Here is a 21839-nt window from a genome sequence, read left to right on the forward strand (position 1 = left end):
GTGATTTGGCAAGTGTTACTCAGTTTCTTTGCTGAAGGTTGTCTTAAGTCAAAGCAGAGGTGGCAGAAAACAGGGGAATGTGACAGTGCTTTTTTTTTTTAAAAAAATAAAAAACAGGGGGTGCAATATTACTGTTGGTCCTGGGAAGGCTGTTTTTGTCCTACTGACTTGCTAGCTTCAATGTTCTTCTTTCTCTAAATGTGTAATATAGGGAAAGAAAGAAAGGGAAGGAAGAAAGGGAAGAAAGAAAGAAAACAAACCTTTTATCTTTCTGTGCCTGCACCCCCACTAACTCAAACAGGGAATAGGTTTTTAAGTATCCTGCATGTATAATAAATATATGCTGCTTTCTAAGATGACAGCATAATTTCATAGCTGGCTTTAAAACATCTAGCTTGGCTATAGGCTTTCACTGTCTTCCATAAACTTGGCCTTGGCAACAACGGCAAAATTTCCAGTAAGCAGTCTGACTGGAACAGGCTGACTTCAGTGTCCTGGAGCTGGGATAGCATTTGATGGTCCCTTTATTACCAATGAGACTATCTTTCAGGGTGACAGCATATGCAGTTCATGCCAAGTCCTGTACTAGGGAAGCTGATGGTGTGGATTTCTCAGCTGATTTTGCTGGCTGTTGAAATATACCCCTACTGTTAATAGTAATACTTTTTTTTTTTTAAGGGAATTAAGTGCTGTTAGAGTGGTAGCCTGGAGGAAAGAGTCTCTCCAGGGGCTAGGACTAGTTAATACTTTCTTCTGCCTTAGTAGACAGATGTCACTGAAGGAACTTTTCCACAGGGCTGTTGTCAGAGCCTCTATTTAGTGTCAATGTGTTTGCTATCCTGATCCCATCTAGCTCAGGGAAGGTATGGTGGGTCTGGAAAGTGTTCAGAGAAGGAACAACTGGGTCAGCTGGGACTCTTAAGCGTGTAGAAGAGATGAAGAAATCTGTAAAGCAGCGAGAGGCAGGGAGGGAGTGACTGCAAGCTGTTTGTTGCTTCATCCTCCAGAAGAACTAGGGTCAGCAAACAAAACTAGTTGTAGCTAGGGTTAGATCAAACCAAAAGGTGTGTTTTGTTTCACACACAACTTGTAACCAAGCCACAGAACTAGCTGCGGGATGTCATAGTCAATAAAAGTTTGAGGGGAGACATGGCAAACTGGTGGGAGGGAAAAACCATTGCTACTTGCTAAATACAAACCCCGTCTCTGCAAGTTTCTGATCCGCAACTGGTTGAGACATGAAATACGTAGGGGAAAGAAGTGTACGCTCCTCCTGTTCCTCTGCTCTCCTCTAAGCATCTGCTTTTGGCCATTGCTGGATGTGAAAGAAACAAGTTGGGCTTTGGTTTGCCCCAGTATGTCTGTTTTATGTTCTTCAGCATGTAAGGGAACAGATGGGACTTTCATCATAGCGGCTACTTCTAGATGTATGCTAGAAATGAGAAAAATCTGATCTTCCTGCCATTTCATTGTACTGCTATCATTGCTAATAATGGGCCGCTGAATACTGGTGACAATGGCGGATTTTGCATCATTGCATCTATTTGTTGTCAGCTGAAGAAAATCTGTAAGGTTAGTTTTACTCAGTCTTTAAACACCCTTCAGATGCAAGTGACTACCAATTAGTTCTGTATCCTGGTAGTAAATGCCATGACTATTCAATTCCCACAGATTTCTTTTAATATGTGCAGAGAATTTTTTGCCATTTTTATGGCATAGTACAAACGTGTGTGTAAGCGTGTACATTTATTCTGCGTAATTTGCATACCTAACTGCAAATGTATGTAAAATAAGATACTAACTCATTTATTGGTTTCAATAAGTGGCACCTTTTTTTGTCCTGACACACAAAAAAAAGCCCACTTTATTTTTTTGAGAGACATTTTAATGCTAGTTTTGCAAGACTCAAAGGACTTGAGAGATCTTAGTTTGACTTTGTGCACTCAGGAAGCTTTGGGGATTTAGATAGAAAAATTCCTGGAATGTAGTTCTCTTCAGCAGATGGGTTTTTTTTCTTTTGCTTTTTATGTAAAATAATGATAGGGAATTCTACCTGTTCTTACTTCCCCAAGCTGCATGAATGATCCTTCTCACCTGAGGGCCAAGGTGTGAACTGCTGTCAGCAGACCATGGGCAAGTGGGGGCCCCTCATGATGTAAGTGGTTTGTTAAGGAGCCTGCAGGCCTCTCGCTCAATGACTTCTCTGTCCACATACAGCTTGGGAACAGTCACGGGGCCTTTTTTTCAGATGTGAAATCTGTCAGCAAAGTGAAGTCAGCTTAAATATCAGCTGAGACTTGAGCTCCCTTTCAGTTTTTGTTGACTTTATCCCCTCCTGCTCCTTCCCGATCAAGTTTCTCTCTGCTTGAGTCAGACTTGCTGACACTTAAAAGTTTTTATTCTGTGTTTTGGTTGTGTGGATTTGTGTGTGGCAAAGTTCAGGTGCCCTTCACATTCCCAGCCTTAACAGAGTTCTGAAATACTGAGAGGGAGACCATTCTGGGTCTCTCAGACTCTTTGGCTGCTACAGTTCAATTAGAAACCAGTAGAAGTGCTTCTGGTACCCAAAGCATGCTGTACTCAGGTGATGCTGTGCAGACCTGCTGGAGATTTTTGTGTTGTACCTGCTGCAACGAAGCTGAGGAATTCTAGTTGTGAATCAGCAGCCCTTTTGATCCCCAAATACAGAACAAATATTACTTTCCGCACCAGAATTTATCACCAATATATAGGATGTAACCCATGGGGTACAGACAGGTGGGCAAAATAACACAGAAACATCAAGTGTGTGTTAGTCGTGTGCTGAGCCTGTCCCGCGGGCAGGATGCTGAGGTCAAGCCATGTCTGCTGGCTGACTGTGCTAACATCTGCAGGTTTGGGATGAACCTGTGGTGTCATTGCCTGTCAGTGTTAGAGCATTTTATGTATTGAAAGCTTGAGGGGATTCTTGACTGTGGCAAAGAATTTCAGATGTTGTGGCTTGTTTATAAAAAGAAAAGAAAAAAAAACAGAGTAAACTGCAAGGGGGAGGAAAGCTAGGGAAGGAGAGAACAACTGTTCCGTCTTTTGGTTTTTGTCACTCTCCTAAGGATAAAAGTTAAGAGTTTTATTGGTTTTTTTTTTTTTACCCTAGACTTAGATATGTTTTAAATCCTGTGATCAGCTGCCTTGGCTGCTTTCTGTCCTACATACATGGTTTTTTTTCCTCTCTGTGACACCTTCAGTGGTTTCCAAAGTTGAAACGATTTTCCTACTCCTCAAAAGGTCAGAATGTTTGAAGACTTGTAATTAAGAACTTCTGGCTGTTAAGCCAAACAGGTCGTAACATTCCATGGGTACTCTACATCTCTTCCCTTTTTAACGGCTGGTCCATGTAAGAGGCAGCAGCCTGACACCTCTCCGTGCATCCCTCCCTCCTCTGCAGGCAGCGGTCGAAGAGGCAGCGTTAGGGCCAAAGGTGCTAGGCTGGCTGCAGAAGCCACTTCTGGGCTTCTTTCTGTTCTTTGGTGCATGCCATCTGTGTACTCATGTTCTCTGGTTGACAATGGCTTTGGAAATAACCTTTTCTGTGTAATAAGCTGTTAAGGGACAGGGTCCTACCTACCCCTTGGTAGGAAGCAATATTGGGTGCCCTCTGTTTTTCAGGTGAGGACAATGATGGATTGTGCTGGAGGGGTGATGGCAGTGTTGATAGAATGGGGTATCCCATTCTGTTCCCTGCCATGGTGTGTGCAGGTGCTCTCTGCACTGGATAAGGCAGTGTTAGAACATAACCTTCTGTTCCTCCTGGGGTTGTGTTGGAGAGATGCTATTGAGAGGGAAGAGTGTGTTGCAGTCTGGAGAATGAGATGGTGGGGTGGGGCAGGGCAGGGTAGGGTGTTTGCCTCCTTTGTTTAACTGGAAAATACATGTCACAATTTAGGATATCTCAGTCTGTGAAACCATCATCTAGGAAATGCTTACCCTGTGGCTGCAGGAATGGTGAATTATTGTTATCTGATAGCTCTGTTCCAAAACCCAGGTGAGCAGGAACAGTTTTTCCTGCTGTTCCTGGCTTGCTGGGTGGGCACTTGACAGTGCCTATAATCCATAATCTTGTTGTGTCACAGCTAAATGTAGGAGGAAGCTCTCGACCCAGAAGTCCCTGAGTCCCTAGGGTTGTAGATGTACCGGTGTTTGCTGAGAAGGAAACAGACGCAAAGCTCTCCTGATGTGAAGGATACCCATATCCTGCTGAGCTGAGGAAGGTGATCTTGATTTGACTTTTTTTCTCCACCCCCTCCAACCTCCCTCCCGTCTTCCAGAGAAAGTTCACTCCTGCGACCAGGAAAGGCAGAGCGCCCTGGAGGAGGCCAGGCAGAACCCCCGTGAGGGTATCGTCATCCCGGAGTGTGCTCCTGGAGGGCTCTACAAACCAGTGCAATGCCACCAGTCGACTGGGTACTGCTGGTGTGTCCTGGTGGACACGGGACGCCCCCTGCCTGGTACTTCCACTCGGTAAGAGCTATAAGCTTGGTGAGATGAGATATAAAAAAAATACTGTTGCTATATCAGACAAGTTCTTACTTCTATAGCAGTCAGCTCTGTACTGCCTTCCTTAGAGCTAGCAATGCCGTATGTGATGTTCCCTATTGAATGGTACTGTGCAGCTCCCTCTCTGTAGGAGCTGGTGCATAGTAACTGCTGCCCTTACTTTATTCTGTGTTAAATATTCATGCAAAGCAGCCTTTTTTTTCCTCTGGCTTGCAGCTTTTGGGTGGTAACAGGAAGCAGCACTTTGCTCAATAATACAGATCGGGAACATGAGCAGTGAAAAGAGAAGTGGCTTTGCATTATGCTCTGCTTTATACTTCCATGTTACAGCCACTTGGATCCTGCCCAGTACAGATTTAGAAGACTAGAAGACTGCTTGGTTGTGCATTGATAGATTTTAAGCCAGTGATAGATCTTTTTCTTTAAGTTACTCTGTATCTTAGAACTACATGGGGAATCTTTTCTCACTTGGGGTTTGGAAGCAAACTGTGGGTCTGGCAAGTTATAAAAACAGGCCAGTAGGAGTTGGGACCTAAACTGTGCTAGATGGCAGTGATTCTGCAGAGCATGGACAGCTTTGAAAAAAGCAGTTCAGCCTGTGCCCACAAGAGTTGGAAGAGGGCCTTGTGCTGTTTGTAGGTTTGGGTTGGTAGCTGGTTCTGGACTTCAGAGTATGCTCTTCCTTCTCTCTATTTCTCCTGCTGTTGCTGACTGTCCATAAGCAGACAAATGCTTGAGAACAATATTTCTTCTGCAGGTTTATTGGTTTCCCCTGCAGTAAGCAAAGATGACGCAACCCCTTAGCAACCGTCTGATGACACTAAAGGTATATCACATAGTTTAGCATCTGCTGTTCTCCTTTTTCAGCTATGAGACCCCAGTGTGTGAAAGCGATGCCAGATCGAAGAGCACAGAGATTGATGATCCATTCAAGGACAGAGAACTTCCAGGTCAGAGAGGAACAAAATCCTGTCTCTGCCTTCTTCCCTTGTCTCACCTTGGGGCTCTTAAGAGGCCAAGAATATTGAAGAAGAAATGGGGGATTTCCCTCACCGTGCATGTTTTACCATGGGTTTTATTCTGTGTTATTTTGGATCAACTCCATCTTCATCAGTGAACCTGAAAAGGCTGGGAGTGTTCTGGGGGCCTGTTTATTGCCTGTATGCCCTTTGAAAACATGTCTGGGATCAGAATTTTCAGGAAGGAAACCTGGATGCCTGGAGGTCCCCTGGTGGAAGAATGGGCACAGCATTGAATGTTCTTCAAAGCCTGGCAGGGACAGGATCCTTTCCATTTAACAAGGCTTTTCAGCAGCTTTGTGTCCCTGAGCAATGAAAAAGAACACAGCTAGCAATTGTCAGCGGACCAGCTGGCTCCCTGACACGGCACAGACCAGGCAGGGCAGCGTTCCTGGTGCACTGAGGTCCCTTAACTAATGCTGGCTCATCACTTAGCTGGACTTTATTGCTCATTTTCTGCCTGGGACCCACTTTATCTCCCATTGCTGCTTGTTTTATATTCTGCTTTCCCCTCTTACCAGAGTGAGAAGTCATAAGTTACTGTTTCCCTACCTTGTTTCTGTGAGGAAGATGTGTTGGGCACAGGTGTCTGTGCAGCTCTTAAAAATGCTATCCTACCTGCCTGTGCTCTGTTTTTTCCTTCCTGCTGCCTTTCTAAGGAGCAGAGTGAGGGGCTCCCACTGACAGGTCAGGCATTGCTGTCCTGGGTGGGGACTGTCTGCTTGAAAACAGAAGTTACAGTGGATCCCTCTCCACCATGAGGGAGTGGTCGAGACCAAGAACTCTGCAGAAATTGCTGATAGCTCTGGATCCACTTCATTTTCTCCTGGCCCTTTCTAGGGCTAGCAAAAAGTGAGCAGGTTAGCAGAGGAAATTAGATTTGTTCCAGATTTGCCTTCTGTGTCTCCTAATTCTCCTTCTGCTGGCTCCTGACCTCAGGCCTCTAGCTTTCTGCTTAGCTACTCTGCCCTCAGCAGGGTTCTCCTCTATGCAACTCCTCATTTTCACAGGTCATGGAGAAATTTCCTATCTGCTTCCCTCTCACATTCGAATGAAACTGGCCAATGGGTTCAAGTATAACTTTGCGGGGTAGAGGAGGGAAACCAGCTAAATGATTGCATTAAGGCTCATTTCCTTAGGAAATCATGCTAAAATTGAATAACCTTACTTCCTTTCTTCCCCATCCCCTTCTCCCCTTGTTTTACTGCCTCTCCCTGCACTTCCCCCTGCCTCTCCAGGACTCCTCTGTGAAAATCCTTTCCTCTTGGTCTTTTTCTTTCAGACTTTCTTTCTGATCTCTCAGGAAGAGAGAATGGTTTCGTTTCCCATCTCCCTCTGCGTCTGTACTGCAGCTGGACAAAAGGACAGGAGCTGCTTGACGCAGAAGAGGAAACATGGTGCTCTGTAGCTTAGTAGTCTGGTCCTAGCATCAGACTCCAGAGTTCCCCTCTCAGCTCAAGCCATTTTTCTGTGCCTGAGTAAACTTTCAGCTCTGTGCTTGGCTGCACTGGCTGACATGATGGCTCCTGTCACTGAAAATACCCTTGTCTCTGGAGAGACTAGGAGATGGAGGATCTGATCCTGGTTTGTCTGCATGAGAGATGCAGTGCTGCACGATCTTTTGATGCAGACTTGAGGTTTGTTTGATTAGCTGCTCTTGTATGCAAAAATTCCCTGCTGAGCGAGAACTGCAGGGGGTGAGAGAGGATGTTTCTTTTTACTTTTTTCCACTCTTATTTCTTAGCAGAACTGAATTTTAAGAAACCCCCCCGCTTTAATTTGAGACTGGTTGTTCTATTTGCATGCAATTCTGTAAGGGGGACTTCTTACGTTATTGCTCTTCTAGAGGTTTGCCCATTCTTCAGACTCACGGTGCTGCAGGCAGTGTGCTCCTTGGCCTGTGTGAAGAGACCCTGCAGAGGCCAAGGTGGGGGAGACATAAGTCCAAATTCTTACACACCTACACATACCCTCTTCACAAATTGTGTCGTGGCTGTGGCTAGAAGAAAGAAAGAAGGAAGGGAAGTGTTGCTTGCACATAGCAAATGGCAAGCTGCTAATTCCTGTAGACGGTGAGCTGCTGAGGCCCCAGGGAGATGCCTTCTAGCAAATGGTTTTTCAACCTTCTCACTACTGCAACAAAAAGCTCCTTTAAGTGAGTGGTCTACTCTGGCTGCCATAGGAGCTTACCCATTACAATGCTGACATTTTTCTGGACCATGTGCCAAATGAGTGCTGAGGGGTGTGCGTGTGTGTAATGCACATAATATGGAGACAGGCAAGGGACTGTTGGTTAGCTATTGCAGAGAAAAGAGTCTGTAATACTGCAAAGGAGGGAGTTTTATCAGATCAATTTGCAAGCTGCTTTCAGTTGTCGAGGGATTACAGTAAGTTTCTGGTGCTCTGTTTGGGGTATACATGCTTCTCTGCTTGTCCAGGAAAAGCAGAAAGTGTTGACACTGCTATATGTTGCTAGGGGAGGCTGTTTTTCTGATGTCTGCTGCCTTAATCAGCAGACTAATTGGTAGTGAATGTTGTTCTGGGAAAAAGAAAAGGTAAGGGATTTGGTGATGGCTCCTCTCTCACATCAAGAGAAGACAGTAGGATGGGAGATGATGGGTTTTGGACAGTGGTTTTGGAGATGGTGTAGGCTAGAGCAGTTGTTACAGTATTAACGTGGTAGTAAAGTGTGCTTTTGCTCCTTTTAAGAAGCAGGGAAACAGCATAGATTGCCTCATAAAGGTGAGGAGATGGAGAATTTCATCTCAGCTATCTCATAACAGGCTGGCACTGTTAAGGATAGGAGGCTCTGTCAGTCTCTGATTGTGATGGTGGGGAGCTAGATGGCCTCAGGACTAAGAAATGGAAATGGTTACCAAGCTCATCTTCAGCACACTTTGTCCTGCTTAAGCAAGCATTGACTGGGGCAGATTACCATGTGTTGACTTAGACTGACTTATTTCCCATGCAGTGTGATCATGCAAAGAACTGAATTATTGTAGTAGCTGCTGGCAGGCAATGTTCTCTGTGCCTGAAGAGGAGAGTGCAGGCAGCTGCGCTCTCTTTGGGCTGTGCTTTGGGAGGCTTTATGCTGTCAGTTAGGGCCTCAGAACAGCCATTTTTGCAGAGGAAGATGACCCAGGAGGTAATGAGTTGTTTTATAAACTTCTCTGCAAGTGTCACCGTGGGAGCGCTGTCTGCCAGGCACTTCCAGCACATCCCTGTGGTTGTGCTGGTAGGGAACTGGGAGAGGCCATAAAGCTAACCACATGGTCTTCCTGCCAGATATTGTTGGTGACCCTGTGTGTGCCTGGACAAAAGCTGCAGGACAAATTGCCATGCGGAGAAACTCACTGAGGGGTTCTTCTGCCTTTCCTTAGGGATTGATGATGGCTGCCATGTTACAAACAAAGGAGGTCCTGGCTGATCCTTGCTGAACTGCAGTAGGAGACCAATCCTGTGTGTTCTTTCATTAAACCTCCTCTTTTCTTTCTGCAGGCTGCCCAGAAGGGAAGAAAGTTGAATTTATTACCAGCTTACTTGATGCTCTGACTACGGACATGGTACAAGCTATTAACTCAGCAGCACCTACTGGGGGTGGGAGGTGAGTCGAAAAGCACTTGGGCTGAACACCACCAAGGTGGCTGCAGAGCTCTGGGTGCCCCTGAGGTGGGGGCGGGAGGGAAAGGTGCTGCTCTGTGCTGATTTGGGTTCCTCTGGGTTACTGGGAGAGGAGCTGAGGCTGCATCTTCAGACACTGCTCTGTCCTGTCATCCTAGCCCTGCCTGCATCCTCCTGCCCCTCCTCCCTGGCAGCTGCTCCACCATAAAGGTTAGTATAGCCCATTTGAAGTGTGAAATGAGAGCTCAGTGGGAGGAAGTGGCTTGTTCTTTTGTCCTCTGGTGCATGAAAGTCCTAATAAAATGCAAATGGATTGAAGGAGACCGTGTGGCCTAGTGGCTACAATGGGGAGTGAAGAATGTGGACCGAATTCTTGGCAGTACCAGTGCTGTGGTTTTGCTGTGGGGCGGGAGCCCAGCCTGTTGATGAGGAGAGGAGCTGTTTTTCATGGCCCTCCCCTCTGACTGGCTGTCTGTTCATCCCTGTCTTGGAAGAAGCAGCAGGTCAGGCCTGTTGCAAGAGGTGGGCAGAAGCCTGCGTTTCTGGGGAACTGGAGAAAAGCTGAGGTCTTGTCTCCCCCTTCTGCTTGATAACAGCAAATCCCCTTAGTGCAGCAGCTGCAATGCTGCAGCAGGACAGGCTGTTGAGAATGGACTGTGATGGATTTAAAAGAAGCGCTAGATTGCCTTATTTCAGCAAGGCTGCTATGCTTCTGGATGCCCCTGACTTTAAAAGGAGTCAGTGCTAGTTTAGCATGGGGATGCCACAATGAATACTGTGCATTCATAGTGTTCATAGGGGCGTAGAGGTAAAGGAGGTGCCTCTGTGCATGTGTTACTTCCATGGGTATTGCTCCAATGTATTGGGCGTGATGTTGATCCCCCTGCTTTCCTCTTCAAAATGTCGAAGGAAGCAGTGCCGTCTTTTAACTACTCAAGACAAAAACTTCCTGGGTGGCACCTTTCCGCCTCCTGGTTTCAGTATGGGTTGCTTGTGAACACATAAGGTTTTAACTTCACATTTGGACCTTACAAATCAGGCTAGTGGCTGAGTGCCTGCACGCTGAATGTTCTGTAACCCATTGAATTAGCAGTATATGCCTAGCATGTCTGTATTCATATAAACAAGATGAAAAATGCCCCAAGGATGGGAAATATGCTGTTCTCTCCCAGCTATAAGCATTCCAATGTCAATTCTGTCTAATTTGCATGGTTCAAATACAGTGGGTACGGGTGGTGGGAAGCCCTAGAGAGTATTTGATATTTATTTGGCATCTTTGGCACAGGGACTGAAACCCAGCCAATGTAATCATCACTCTTAAAATAAAGCTTAATATAAACCAATGTTGTAGAGACCAGAGATGTATGCCCCCACTGCACTTCTATAAACCAGCAGGCTTGCTTCCTAATGTTCCCCAAGCTTTGTGTATTTCTCAGTTTTCAATAGAGGCCTTTCTGGTAGAATTTTTCACTGCCCAGCTCTTCACACAGTCGTCATGTTGATTTATTTTCATCTCCAGTGTTGGCACCCCAGTTGCAAGGGGAAAAAGAGATCTTTTAGCAGGCTGTTCTTTGTAAGGTGAAAGACTGCTACCACCCAAATACTCTGCCTGCCCACAGCCACAATTAAATTCAGGAAACTGCTCTGGCATGAACTTCAATGTGCATCAGCTGGGCTAAGCGCATACCCCAAAGAACATGCAACAAGCTTTTCCATCCCACCATACCATGATAGGACCTTTTATTTGGAAAAAAAAAAAACAAACCAAAAGGCATTTTGAGGAATTTTTGGTACTTATATAAAGATTTAATCAGTACAGCTTTCATTTCATAGAAGGTTTCAGAGTTGGGAAGCTGTCTCTGTGCAATGAGTCCTGCTTTCTAAGTTTCCCAAGGGGAAGAATGTCCTGAGTCCTCTCTTCAGGAATATCTGAAAATGTCTGGATTACCTAACCTGACTTTGGCACTTGAAGTGAAAGCTCTTTTCCAAGACAAAGGGATATTTTACCTATAGCGTTATAATTTCCAGCCTTAGCAACTAACAAAATACTGGATTTATGACAGTGCTTATCCTGTATCTCCCTGGCCCAGGTTTGCTGAGAAGGTAATGTTGAAAAGAAAAGCTAGAGATCTGGCTGATTTTTCTTAATGTCAGTCATGTCAGTTTTAATGTCTTAATGTCAGTTTTCTTATTTTTGAGGCAAGCCTCACTTATTGCAAGCTCTTCTCATCTTTGCCATAATGAAGGCAGAACAGGTTCTGTATTTGAACATGCACGGGTTCCTCTCTGTAGCCTCCCTCTTTCTGTTCCTTTACAGTGTTCAGCATTTCATCCTCCTGGGCCTTTTTTAGAGTTTGAACAATGCATCCAATGATCTAAGGTAAATTTTTAACATATCACCAGCAAAACTTATGCTTGTTGCAGAGGGCAGGCCAAGGAAACAGCAAGCCATACACCCATGTCAGTTAGCCTCATATATTGTCCTGTGTATTTTAGTCAATCAGAGAAGCAGCAAGGAGGATTTTTAGGGAAGAAGGGGGAGTAGTCCTCTTTCTCCGTGGCAGTAGAGACGTGATTCTAGCATACAATATGCATCTTTAGTATCAGTATTAAAATATGGGACCAAATGCAGAGAAGAGCCTTTCCAAAGTGTCAAGGGCTGAACGAGCCTAACAGTGAGTCTTACAGAGCTCAGCCTTCCTTAGGGTATTAGAAGAAAGAAAAAAAAAAAAAAAGATTGAAAGATGATTTTGTATAATCTGAGTATCTCCATAGGGACAAAAGCTCTGCAGGCTCTTTAGTCTAGTGGGGAAGAACATGATTAGCTGAATATAAACAAACCTTATGATCAAAATGTCTTTAAAGCAAGGGCAATTTTAAGGCAGAATGAAGTCATGAGGGAGGTGACAGATTCCCTCTCTCTAAGGCTTTCATCTTAGGCCTGATGCCTTTCAGAAAGACTTGCTTTAGTCAAACCCAAGTTATGGCACGAAGAGTAATTTGATTCACATTCTGCAAGTATGATATACAGGAAATCAGATTAGATGACCCTCTGGCCTTCAGTCTGAATCTGGATATGTTGAGTGAAAACTTCTTGCATTTGCTGAGTGTCTTCATCTTGAAGACTTTACCTCTCTAAGCTGCAAAGCTATCTGGCTTTGCAGTTAATGTCTATTAGCTTTTTTGGTGGGGGGAAGGAGGAGCATGGGGAGAAATGATAGAGATCTGCATTTAAAATACTACATAGGGCTGTGCTAAACTGCACACTTTATACTTGGCACACACAAAAATAGTCTAGTAGCAGCAAAGTAAGGCTGTACAACTTGAATTGCTGCAGGCCATGTAAGTAAAACCTGATAAGACTTTTTTTTTTATTGGGCATGCTTAAAACAACCTTGTAATCCCTTATAGGTCTTGTCTCGTTTAAGCAAGTTCAAAGCTATTGACTTTAATTGAGTTACTCTTGCTTTACAATAATGTAAATGAGATGAGAACTTCCCTTCCTTGTGGCCCTGGTTTATATTACAGCAAAATAGCCAAGTAGACTTCATTTAGACTTTTGAAACAGAAAATCTCTGGTAAAATTCATTCTTAATTTTAAGTTTATGTAATAACTCCAAGGCACATCTTGTTACTATATGTTTTCAAAGTAATTAAGGGAGCGCTTGTAGGAAATTGGTTTATTAACCGGTGTTTGGTATCCTTTTCAAAAAGACGCATGGTTGAAATTGTTCATGTATAAATCCTATATAATAGGAGCAGCACTTTTAAAAATTTAGACATTGATTTAGTACATTTTAGTCTATTTTCTAATATGGACATATTCATATCACACAGGGCCTAAACTAAAATAAACCAAAGGGCATCCCAGCCTGGGTTTCCCTGATCTGAGAAACTCTTTTCGATCCCTGCCAATTCAGAAATGAGTTCTAGTTGCCAAGATGTGGGCACTATGGCTTGCTAAAATATCAGCAAAAATATTAATGTCTTGTGGCATTTTGGGTTAAAAGGACAGTTTACAACAGCTACCCTTATCATGTAACACAGCAGCTGTGGCCCTTCATTTTAAGTTGCCGATTATTCCCCATGTAATGGCCCTAAAAAGTACTTCAGAAAACTGCCCCCACAGTTCCCTTTTGTGCTCTAGTTGAGCAGTTTGAAGCAGGCAAGCACAGCTCAGCACATCTCGGTTCTGAAGCTGAGCCATGTTCTAATAAAAATTGACGCTTTCAAACAGTGCAAGGAAGTTAAGGCTCAACTCCTATTGCATTTCAATTGAAGTTGGATACCAACTTCTTTTTGTGCTCCTATGGAAATCCTAGCCTAATTAAAGGTACAGGAGAGTTCATGTAAGAGGAGGATCTTTGAACAGTCAATGAGGAGTGAAGGGAGGTGATTTTTAAACCTTCTAAATAATTTATCCCACAATATTCAGAAAAGTTGTGTTCAGAATGATGTTTCGTACACAACTTAGCCAGAGGAGAGGAAGAAATTGGGCCTGTAACAGGAAGATAACTTAAGTTTTAACTGTAGAGGAATTACACATTCCCTGTAATTAATTTGGACTGTGTAGTACCCTTCTGTTTAGTCTGAACACAGCTTAGTTTTTTGTTGGCTTCTTGATTCTTTGGCTACAGGAAAGGGAGAATAATAAAACAAATACACGATCCTCTTGCAATTCTATTAGAGTAATCCTCTTTGATTCAAGACATGTTCCACCATTACAGCTTTTAACTTTAGGATAGACAACCGCAAAGAACAAGAAAAGGAGAGTAAGAAGTGGATGCAGAGTAAGAACAATTCCAAATTTTACCTCAGATTGTTAAACCCTTATTGCTTTCCACCACTCCCCCAGGCACTGTGGTGGACATCGTGAATGCTGCCATGGGTGTTGACTGGCAGGGTAGGTCCCATCATTCTTCAGCTTTGCTGACATCCGTCCTTCATTCAGCGACAACAGTATACCTCCTTGCAAAATATTTTCAAGTCACAGGAACTTCTCTCCTGTAGACACCCTGACCATAAACAGACCTTGTGTGTTAGGAGTGGAAGCTGGACTAATTTTTCTCCTACTCTTGCTTCTGCTGGCAGCTTCTTGTCCATCAGTGTTCTTTCATCCTGGAATAGCTCCCTGTGGTTTATAGTCTCTGCTTGCAGTCCAGAGTTAGGTGATGTTAGGCCTGTCTTACTCCTCTTTCCCCCCCTGCCTCAGCTGCTATTGTTTCTACATAAAGTTTGTATTACAAAATCATTGATTTTCTAAAGGTCTTCAAGTGGGTAATCTTTGGAGGTTGCAACCTTGCTTTCTTTCAAAGCGGTATTTTGTATTAGGATTTTCTGTCCCTGCAACAGTACTGTGGGTCTGTGCAGCGGGATGCAGTGGGGCTGCAAGTGCTCAGGGAGCATAGGATCAGCTTTGGTAGGAATGGGCTTCAGTTTACTCAGTGAAATTTAGTGGGGCCTATTACACTTTGACAGCACAGTTCTATGGAGGTTAATGTGATGGCATGCTGTACATGGGTCAGCATGCAAGTAATGTCTGACGCTTGCTGCTCTTGTATACTTTACCCTATATACCTCCCATTCTTCCCTGCTCCTTCCCACTGAGTTAACTCCTGCTTTTTCTTGCAAGGGGCCTCAAGGGCTGGAAAGGATACAGGCTGCATGCAAAGTGCGAATGCAAGCTGTCTATTTGATATTTGGCATATTCTCTCTCTGCTCCAGAATTCAGTGCAGCTGCAAAAAGTGCATGCCCATGTTTTCTCATAGCCTCTTTGCCTTTTGCCTGCACCCCAGTTACAGCAGATGATATGAAGGTGTTTTGTGTAAGTGCGTCTCAACTGGAAAATAGTATTGTTAAAAGTACAGTACCTTAACCCCACGTATCTCTAAGCATAAGCCACCTAAGAAATAAGTGTTCTCCTCCCATGAGGGAGCTGATAGCACATTATACAGGAGAAGGAGCCTATACTTAGAGAAGACTCTATACCTGATGCCAGCAAAGTAGTAAGAAAGCCAAGAGAGCAGGTTCCCTGTCCTAGGCTGTTAAAAACTTCCCTTCATTGTTGGACTGTGGGTGAGCTTATGCTGCATAGTAGAGCTAAACTTGCTGGCTCATGTACAGAAGTTATCCAGCAATAGCAGGTTCGATTCGGAAAATCAGCTTGCACAGAGCTTTTTGCTTCCCCAGCACTCATTGTTTAGGATTGATTGTTTTGCCATAGAGTGCTAAAGAGGAACAATTAGGAAGAAAAGTAAGTACAGCTGTAATGTAGTCAACATGAGAAGACTGAGGAGGCTGTCTGCAATTTGGTAATGTCTGTCTTTACTAGGTCTTGCAAAGCTGCTACAGCACTAGAGAGAGAGTCCAGAATTCAGTGGATTTTTGTGTGACTGGTGTTAGAGCAAGAGATGTTGTTTTGCTGGGAGTTGAGAATGTACAGGGCAGCTTTGTTCTCTCATTTTTTTTTCTGATTCCTATATGGTCAGAATGAGTAGAGAGGCAGCCCAACAAATGAAGTCTGTATCTGAGGGCTGATTTATTTCTCTTGCAACAGCAATGGAGAGGGAAATTCCCCTGGAATACTTCTGCAAACCCTGTGCTTGCAGGACAATTAGAGCCTGCAGATTTATTTCAGCTGACCTGGCAGGCATGGTGGTTGTCATGGCACATCATCAAAGCTAGGTGGCTTAGCAGTGCTGTGAAGTTGCATCAATTCAGGTTTCATGTGTCTTGCATGGGCAGGCGTCAAAGTCAAGATAGTTACATATGGTGTTGTAACCTCAGCCTTCTTTAGTGTGTCATGTAATTTCATGAGCCAGGAAGATATGGCTGCACTGAGATGATGTGGATCCTCAGAAATGGCTGTATCTTCCTTCTTCCTACAATCACAGCAGTTAAACTAACTCCCTTTAGCTCCATTAGCATGCTGCAGTTTTCAGCATGAGTTCTTAGCATGTTTGTAATGGCAAAAATTGATGTATCATCACCTCATGAGTTAACGTATTTGTATTAGCCTGTGGATTTCCCTTATTTTCTTTATGGAAGTGCTGAAGAAAGCTATATTGCCTCTTTTGGTAACTCATAAGAGCTCCTCCTTTGTGTGCCTCTGAAAAAGTCGCACTTTCAAATCCTGCTTCTGGGTGTCTCTTCAGCAGGTAGAGAGAAGCTTGTGTTCCTCTTCTGCTGTTGGTTCTAAGATGCTCTACTATTTTCTCCACTTCTTCCTCTCCAGTTGTGTGCCTTCAGGAAACAAAGTACAGGCCAAGGTGTGGACAAGGGGAATCTCAAAGGCAAAAGCTCAGATTTTATTCTTCTATCTTAGCAAAAGCAGAATATTGTCGCTTGCAATACAGAAATTCCCTGTGGCTGTTGGAAACACGCTAGTCTTCAAATGATAGCCAGCTCATTTCCGAAAGGGAGAGAGGCCAATGGCTGTGTTCATGAATGTCATAAAAACAAGCCACAGGATGTGTTTTTATTCTCTCTTGTCATCCTAGTCTTCACATACAGTTTCAAGGCTCTGAAAAATCCGGGCACTCCCTTAGCTTCCTGGGATGATGTTTGCAACTTCTGCTTGTCCATAGGTGGCTTCAGGGGCTTGCCTTGTATTTTGGCTCCCAAAACTAAGCCAAACTTATTCCCAATCTCTTCTTTCTCCCCCACAGTGTTATTCCCACTGTACATTGACCAGACACTGTGACTGAATGCCAGGCTGCTTCTCAGCTAAGAATTAAATGATGAAGGAGATAGTTTCAAGTAAAACCTTAGGAAAAATGTTGTGCAGTTTATTTGCCCCTCCCTACTGTGTGTGTTTACTTGTTTTGAGGATCCAGATGTCTCCTTATAGGGGCTAACTTTCTAAATTGAAATTGTATCCTCATTTGTAAAAGCCCACAGAGAAGGTGAACGGGGATCTCCTCCATCTAAGCTGTGGTGCTTGCTTTCTGCATGTTGTAGACTCCCCTTCACTAGTGATTTAAATTGCCATGGTGGTAATGTGGGGTTTTATTTTTCAGGCTTTGTAGCTGCATTTTAGAGGGAAAGCTGGTCATACTGGAAGGTCAAAAGAATTTTCTCCCTTCTGTTTCCCAACAAAGGGATTTTCAGTGACCATTTAAATGTATTTCCTACCAGTTTCTGAAGCAAGGTTGGTGGCAGTCTTAAAGTGTGTTTTATAAGGTACATGAGTTCATATTTCCCCATCAGCAAGAATGCCCCAAACTCGCTCCAGAATTTGGCTGCCTGCAGCACACACAGCTGTCCCTCTCTCACTGCTGGGGAAGGAATTAGGCAGCAGCTGGAGGTGTCTCCTGGAATAAGTCAGAGCAACGAGTGCCAGTGTGGCGTGTCTGACTACCTATTCACTAATTTCCATGCACTGAAATGCTTGATTCTTGGGAAGAAAAAGGCTCAAGACTTAGCCTTGTTTCAGCATCATTTCAGCTTTCTCCTTTGGCACACTCATCGCATGGAGAAAAGACAGACTCGCTTAGTGCAATTCTTAAAGAATTCTTCCTTAGAAAGAGTTTCTTCCCTGGTTCTCTGTGTCACTGAGGAATAACCCCTTTCTGCCACTGCAGAGCACCAGGCACCACTTAAATGGTATGACATAACAGTCCCTGTTCAGTGATGGCTTGACATTGAATGGCAGCATTCCCTATTCATGCATCTTCAGCTGTTGCTTTTCCTCCTGCTCCTCTCTGATATTGTTTGTTGTTGTCCACAGAAAGAAAATGTGAGCCAAATAACGTCAAACTTGTAATATCACAGTGAGTAAGAAATGAAGCAAACAAGTTGCCAGTTCCATAGCATTGCTTTTAATGGATTTGTGGTGCTTGTCTGCTGTGGAATTCTTGTGTATAAATCAACCATGTGAAAAGCATTAAGTATGCTGAAAGTACAGCACAGGAGTTCAGATCATATAAATAGATACAGCAAGAATGTTGCATCTCGCCAAGGACATTTTCAAATAATGAATGTGTCTTGCATTAAATGAATTTGTTCCCTTTCTGAAGTCTAGATGTTGCTATCACAGAAACTACCATGACAGCTGACAGTCACAGCTCTCCTGCTGGTAACTTGAATGGGAGCCCAAGGGTCGAAAGGACCATGGAGAATGCCTCTTGCCCTCTAAAGGCGATCATTCTGGGATTAGGCAGAGTTTCAGCAACTGGTGTGAGGAGAACCAGAGTTACTGTGAGGGTATCAGTCTCCAGGAATCTCTTGACACCACTTGTTAATGCAAAAGGACATTTTTAGAAAAGGTTCACCTCTCTCAAAAGAGCCCAGCTGAAAGGAGGAGATTGTAAGACCTGTGTATTTTGCCTGCTTTAAGTATGGCATAGTGTGTTTTTGACTCGGCAAGCTGCTCTGGCTCCTCAGCATGTGCTTGACAGTGTTGGTGAGAGCACCCACTTGTTGGGGGCCTGTGCTTCCTCTGTTCCAGGTTCTCTGAGCCAGACCCCAGCCACACGCTGGAGGAGCGAGTGGTACACTGGTACTTCAGCCAGCTGGACAACAACAGCAGCAATGACATCAACAAGCGGGAGCTGAAGCCTTTCAAGCGTTATGTGAAGAAGAAAGCCAAGCCCAAGAAATGTGCCAGACGTTTCACTGACTACTGTGACCTCAACAAGGATAAGTCGATCTCACTTCAGGAGCTGAAGGGGTGCTTGGGAGTCAGCAAAGAAGGAGGTAAGTGCCTTTCCTTCCTCACTGCATGAGAATAAAAGACTTGACATGGAGTTAGAGCAAGTTCAGGAATCGGTTTTCTCCCAGGTGATTCAAAAGTGGGACAGTTTGTGTGAGAAATGAGTAGGTTTAATACCCTGCCATACAAATGCACTTCATAATTTGTGTTATGGCTCTCTTATCCCTTATCACAGACCTTTGTGCTAAGCACTGTACAGAAACAGGGCAAAAAGATGAGTCTTGCCCAGGACCCTGCTCGTGCTATAGAAGTCCTTGGAAACTGTAGTTCAGATCAGGTCCGTTCTGAGTAATACGCTGCTAACAATAGTCTGTTGTCTCAACCATGTAGGTTGGATGATGTATGAGCCAGCACAGACCCAGTCCTTCTCCAGAGACCCTGTTGACTAACAGAAATAATATTTATTTTCATTGCTAAATCCAGCATGCAGGAAAGTGGATGACGCAGAGAAAGCAACTCAGAAAGAAAGTGCAGAAAGACTGTTGGCCTTTTTCAGAGCTAAACTGCATTTTAAGACTGGGGGAGAAATGGGGCATATGAATAACATATTTTCCTTTCTGTTTAGTGCCTGAGCAACCAACCTACCCCCCCTTCCTCTTCTTTCATCTTCACCTCATCTTCTGTTGGGACCTGGACCAAATTGATATTTTTGGAAATTTTATGAATTGAAACTGTTCAACCCAAATTCAATAATTATCAGTTATTCTTGACTGTGGGCAGACTTGCTTGGCAGGAGAAGGCAAACAGGGAGATTCCAAGGGACTAATTTCCTGTGCAGGTGCTTTGGCTGTGCAGACACCTCTTGTTATAACCTTCATGCCAGTTGGGAAGGGTGGGTAGCTTGCTTTCTCCAGGCTTAACCTTTCCTTAGTTCTTTCCTCAGGTTTAGCATGAGTTGGAAGGGAGTTGGTGGATCTGGGTGTAGGGAAGTTGCCTTTTCTAGGTGCTTTGCAAACATCTTGGTTACCATGAAAAGCCTGTTGCATTACTGGTCAGCTGTGAGAAAGATTCAGCTTCCTAGCCTCCATGAAAGCTTTTTTTTCTTAGTCATCAGTACCTTACTGAGGAATGACATACCAAAATAGCAACCCTGTTCCTTAATTTTATTACCTTCCCAATAAGATGAATATGCCAAATGAGTTTTATTGCTATTTGGCCTGGAATAACACTCTCTGGAATCTGCTGCCTTGGCCAACCAACTGGTCAAAATTTAGTTTATGGAAGAGAGGGAAAAAAACAAAAAGAGAGAGAAGGAAGAAAATGTGAATCTTTGAGCCCATGTGAAGGGGAAAGAAAGCAGCAAGATGTTGTGAGTGCCTCATGGCACAACTGTTTGCTGAGAGCACAGCCTTGACCTTTCATCGTTTGTTTCATTGTACAAGGACGGGATTGTGTGCAAAAAAAGGCTCTGACCTTGTTTTATCATACAGTTGCACATACCTACTAAAGGCCTGATAGGCCTTGAGGGTCAAAGATATATGGGTAAGTTATGTGGAAGGAGGACTGAGGCGGGCTAAAGGATGGTGAGGGCTAAAAAGCAGTAGAGGGGGTACGGGCAAAGCAGAGAGCAGGTACTGGCATGTAGGAAAGAACTGAGGGAGAGTACTCTAGAGGTGCAGTAAGCAAGTTTGTGATGGATCTTTTTTAAGAAGTCATAAATTTGTGAGGTGGTAGATGACATGTTTGCTCTGCTTTCTATTCACAAGAACTTTTGAATTAAGAAATAACCTGTACCTTACACCTTCTCCAACTTTCCTTTATCCTGATCATAGGTGCATGCAGTCAGTCAACTAGTCCATGTATTTGCTCTCTGTTTCTTTCTCCATACTGTGGCCTCCAAACATCTGCTGGGGCTGAGGTCACTGTGGGTCCAAGCCAAGAGCTAGTTGGGAACCTTTCTGATGATGTACTTTCAGTTGTAAACTGCCAATCAGATTAAACCAAAACTTTTCACGGAAATGTTTCTGTTTCAACAAAAGCTTTGCTAGAAAGGTTTTTCTGGTCTGGATTGGATGAGGAGGGGCTGGAGGGAGGCAAGGAAAGGAATCATTTCCCCTTGATATACTTCATTACAAATGAACTTGCCTCAGATGTTCCAAATCCTGATTGGGTATCCAGCAGCATAAGGACTAAAAAGAAGTGGGTCATCATTCCAGGTCAGTTCAGTTCGCCTAGCCACCTGCTAGGCAAACTGAACACTTCTAATGATTTTGAAAATAAAATCTAATACAAATTTTGTAGGGTTTGGGATGCTGAGGAAAACAAATGTTAAGGCTTCTGCGTTTTTGTCAGTGTTTTGCTTTTGGTTTTTTTTTTTTTTAGGGTTTTTTGTTTGTTTTTGGTTTTCTTTTGTGGCCAGTTCCATCCAAACATGGAAATAGTGCTGCTTGAAGGAAGCACAGGGCATAGGTAGATCAGCACTGTTATATGCCTCTTAGGCACTAGATAGTCTAAATAAATAAGATTTATTATGGGAGGATTCAGCATGGATATTCATAAGGACAAACCTGAAACTGAGCTCTTTCCAGCTTAGGATCAGATCTGTCCAAGATACATAGTTCTGTCTGTCTTCCCCTCCTCAGCAGGTTCTTGATGCCTGTGGTAACCTAATATGTGGGTGCTGCCAGCCAGTGGTTCTTCAATGGGGAAAATAGCTGTCCAGTCTGCCAGCAACCCTTCCACTTTTCCATCCTTATGATGACCCAGAAAGTTGCTAGGAAATCTGCTAGGTCTGGTGGTCACTTTACATAGCTCTTGCCCCTCTGCTTAAACCAGATGGAAAAATGACATTTCTGGATCTAAGAATGGAGTAGTCACAAAGAGCCAGCCTTTGAGGGCTTGCAGAAGCCTGCAAATGGTTTCTTAAACTGTGGCAGAGCAGGCAGAGAGGTAGCTTGGAGTATGCCAGAAACAGTCTTTGCCATCATTTGATCTAGGATTGTGTGAGGAATTG

General features: G+C 43.9%; 1 protein-coding gene across 6 annotated transcripts in view; it reads left to right on the top strand.

Annotated features, from left to right (window-relative positions):
• The window catches only part of SMOC1 (SPARC related modular calcium binding 1), a 135240-nt gene that overhangs the window by 104537 nt on the left and 8864 nt on the right, over window positions 1-21839 (top strand). For all 6 annotated transcript variants that reach the window (XM_064462340.1, XM_064462342.1, XM_064462344.1 and 3 more), the window contains 4 exons: window positions 4305-4497; window positions 5401-5483; window positions 9051-9156; window positions 18623-18870. In XM_064462340.1, coding sequence (XP_064318410.1) covers window positions 4305-4497; window positions 5401-5483; window positions 9051-9156; window positions 18623-18870 — 630 coding nt within the window. The remainder of the gene's footprint in view (window positions 1-4304; window positions 4498-5400; window positions 5484-9050; window positions 9157-18622; window positions 18871-21839) is intronic.

This window comes from Phalacrocorax carbo, chromosome 10, assembly GCF_963921805.1.
Source record: "Phalacrocorax carbo chromosome 10, bPhaCar2.1, whole genome shotgun sequence".
NCBI classification, from domain to species: Eukaryota; Metazoa; Chordata; class Aves; order Suliformes; family Phalacrocoracidae; genus Phalacrocorax; species Phalacrocorax carbo.